Source organism: Hippocampus comes, unplaced genomic scaffold (genome assembly GCF_001891065.2).
Source record: "Hippocampus comes isolate QL1 unplaced genomic scaffold, H_comes_QL1_v1.1 scaffold96, whole genome shotgun sequence".
NCBI lineage: Eukaryota > Metazoa > Chordata > Actinopteri > Syngnathiformes > Syngnathidae > Hippocampus > Hippocampus comes.
Window position 1 is genome coordinate 69,277 of NW_017806074.1, and position 3,238 is coordinate 72,514.

Here is a 3,238-nt window from a genome sequence, read left to right on the forward strand (position 1 = left end):
TATATATATATATATATATATATATATATATATATATATAGAGAGAGAGAGAGAGAGAGAGAGAGAGATCCAGGATATAGATATAGAGATATAGATAGAGAGATGCAAAGAGATATTTTCAAAAATGACCTTGGCATCTCTGCTCATAGGCAAATGATTATTTATTTGAGCAATGAAAAATTAATACAATTTAAAATTTGAAATGTAGAATTGAGAGTACAAGCCATACACACACACACACACACACACACACACACACACACACACACACACACACACACACACACACACACTTCATTTTGGGGAATGAAGACGATTTGAAAATAGTGGCAAAAAAAAAAAAAAAAACTGAGATTTGGTATTTTAAATGAATGATTGAACATCCATGTCAAGTTGTAATGTTTTATTTGTTGGTGGTGGTGGTCCACCGCCCCTCCCACGCCCCTGCCAAAAAAAAAAAAAAAAAAAAAATCAAGAAGCCACACCGCCTTTTCAAGCAAAGTGTTCTCTCCCAGCACACGAATCAATCTACTTGACCACCACTCCCGCATCTGATAGTTTTGCAATGTCTTTGAAATATTTTGCCTGTAAAAGTTCCATTTCTGGACGTTTGAAGACTTTTAAAAACACAATTTTGCGTGGATTTAGGTAAGAACTCTACGTGCTTGTAAATTCATGATCATTGTTCAAAATAATAAGCACAATTCATTGTTTTGTTTTGTTTTTTGCCTACCTTTCTCCAGGAGTGGCATCGCAGCGAATTGCAGTGTGAGTTTGAAGGGTCGCAGCTGTCTGACATGGAAAGACTTCACCGCAGAAGAAATCAAGAAGCTTTTATGGGTGTCTGCTGATTTAAAACATCGCTTCAAGCATGAAAAACAGGTCGGTGGTACATGCACTTGCTTTTTTTTTTTTTTTTTTGTTCCAATGTCGTGCACATGGCGGTGTTTTAAGCAACACGTGCTGTATTCCCTGCTTTCCGTTTTTAGTATCTGCCCCTTCTGCAAGGGAAGTCCATCGCAATGATATTTGAGAAGAGGAGCACCAGAACAAGAATGTCCACAGAAACAGGTGCCCTCACATAGTTACATGTGCTTTAAAAAAAAAAAAAAAGTCTTCTCTCAACCGAGCAACCATTTACACACTGGTGCCACTGAAACACAACAAATCACACAGTGACGCCACCTTCAACAGTCCGCTCAGCATTGCTGGACACAAAAGTACTGCTGAGTGGGATGCACGTGTGCACATTCTGAAAAAGCTAAAGTTTTACCACAGCACTCCCCGGTTTAAATTGTGGGCAGAGTTATTTCGCTGAGCTCCAAAAGAGGGTCCAAAATATTCGAAACTGATTTTACTATGATGCAGTGCAACGCAAACGCTACCGAAAGAGGAAAAAAATAAAACAAAATAAAAACATCCTGTTGAATATGTATGATCATTTTAGGCTTTGCTTTGCTGGGTGGACATCCTTGTTTCCTCACAGCCCAAGACATCCATCTGGGAGTGAACGAGAGTTGCGCCGACACTGCGAGGTTTGTCCTTCTCGTATGCTGAAAAAAATAAGGCGTTTTGCCAAATTAAATTTTCTGGGTCCAGATATATTCTTTAGACCAGGGGTGCCCAATACGTCGGTCACAATTGACTGGTAGCTCCCGGACTGGACCCAAGTCGATCGCGAGGGGTGTAGAGGAGGAAAAAAAAAACAACCCACCCCCTTCCGAAAAAAAAATTGTGTGTCTGTAATTAATATGATGCATTGTAAGAATCCTATCAGTTTCACTTTCACGCACACAAAAAAAAAGGATTTAAAAAATAAAATAATATAACACAGCATGTCACCTTTAACCTCAGGTGGCGCGTGACCTGCATCACCGGAAGTTGATGCAGGAAGCGGGCAAAAGTCAGTCGACCACCGGACCGCCCGTTTTTATTTTGTAATTTTCTCTCTTTTTTTTCCTCATTTTGAATCGCATCTGGATTTCTCGCCTGATATCACCAAATTTCTCTGACACTAGATCATAAATGGCAACATTTTCAGTTGATTTTGAATGCGTTGTGTGACACACTTGTAGCTTTCCTCATGCATTAAAAAACTTTTTTTGTGATTGAACCTTAATCATTTTCTCCGCTCTTATTCGATTCTGCACGTTGTGTCGAGATAACGGACGTCTTTCAAATTTAGCTCGCCTTTCCCATCACATCCGTTGACAATGTCATTTCTTTCTGTTCAAGCCTTTAGTCACCGCTTCCTCCCCATAGGGTTCTATCAGGATTGTGCGACATCATCCTAGCTCGGGTGTCCAGTCACTCCACACTTGAGGAACTGGATAAGGAGAGCTCCATTCCCGTGGTGAACGGATTGTCAGACCTCGACCACCCAATCCAGATTCTGGCTGACTTGCTGACCTTGCAGGTGCCTTGCAAAAATCACCTCTTCTCTTCAGAATAACATTCATCTGCTCAACTTCAGCATCAATGTCCACCCGCAGGAGCATTATGGGTCCCTGGCTGGACTAACAGTGAGCTGGATTGGAGATGGGAACAATGTCCTGCACTCTTTCATGATGGCTGCACCCAAATTGGGAGTACACTTGAAGGTTGCTACCCCCAAGGTACTGTGTGTATTCCTGCCGCGCATGTTTGCAGGGTGCATGATTTATACAGCGAAGCCGAGACAGCTGAACACAAGTTATTGTGGTGAATAATCGGGATTTAAATACCAATCAAAACCAGTCTAACTCTTGTTTTGCCCCCCCCCCCCCCCCCCCCCCCACACACACACAATTATTGCCCAGTCCTAATGAGAAAGTCATGGGTACGCATGCATACTGTAAAGATTTTATACAGAAAATTATTATGCGGGAGAGGGGGGTGGGTGGGTAATTCAAGTGAGTTGAGTTACTTTAGTTGAACCCTTTCAGGGGCAGAGCGGACAGCTATTCAAATGTCGTTTTCTCTTCTATCGATTAATCTTAATGTCACAGTTGTGTATCACCCACTATAAGGGACCCTTGGGTGTGTTGCCATCCACTGCCATTATCTATCTTTCATGCCTAAAAAAAAAAAGGTTAGCATTTTTTGTGCATGAAAGGGTTAATTTGACCTTTTCATTTTACCAGGACGGATTATTCCTGTTTTCCCGTGTACATTCTGTCTTGCTCCATTTTGGATATGTTATGCTCCCCTTGTTTTTTTTTTTGTTTTTTTTTTATACAAGATAAATATATATATGTAT

The 3,238-nt window shown here is 41.0% G+C and overlaps 1 protein-coding gene across 3 annotated transcripts in view; it reads left to right on the forward strand.

Annotated features, from left to right (window-relative positions):
• Nucleotides 1-485: 485 nt before the first annotated feature.
• The window catches only part of otc (ornithine transcarbamylase), a 4,041-nt gene continuing 1,288 nt past the window's right edge, over nt 486-3,238 (forward strand). For 2 of the 3 annotated variants that reach the window (XR_002171027.1, XM_019894409.1), the window contains exons 1-6: nt 486-648; nt 744-882; nt 990-1,071; nt 1,448-1,535; nt 2,263-2,416; nt 2,493-2,615. Coding sequence is in view for 2 of the 3 variants with exons in the window: in XM_019894409.1 (XP_019749968.1) it covers nt 566-648; nt 744-882; nt 990-1,071; nt 1,448-1,535; nt 2,263-2,416; nt 2,493-2,615 (669 nt within the window). In the remaining variant the exon portion in view is untranslated. The remainder of the gene's footprint in view (nt 649-743; nt 883-989; nt 1,072-1,447; nt 1,536-2,262; nt 2,417-2,492; nt 2,616-3,238) is intronic. The other variant, XM_019894408.1, reaches the window with a different exon arrangement.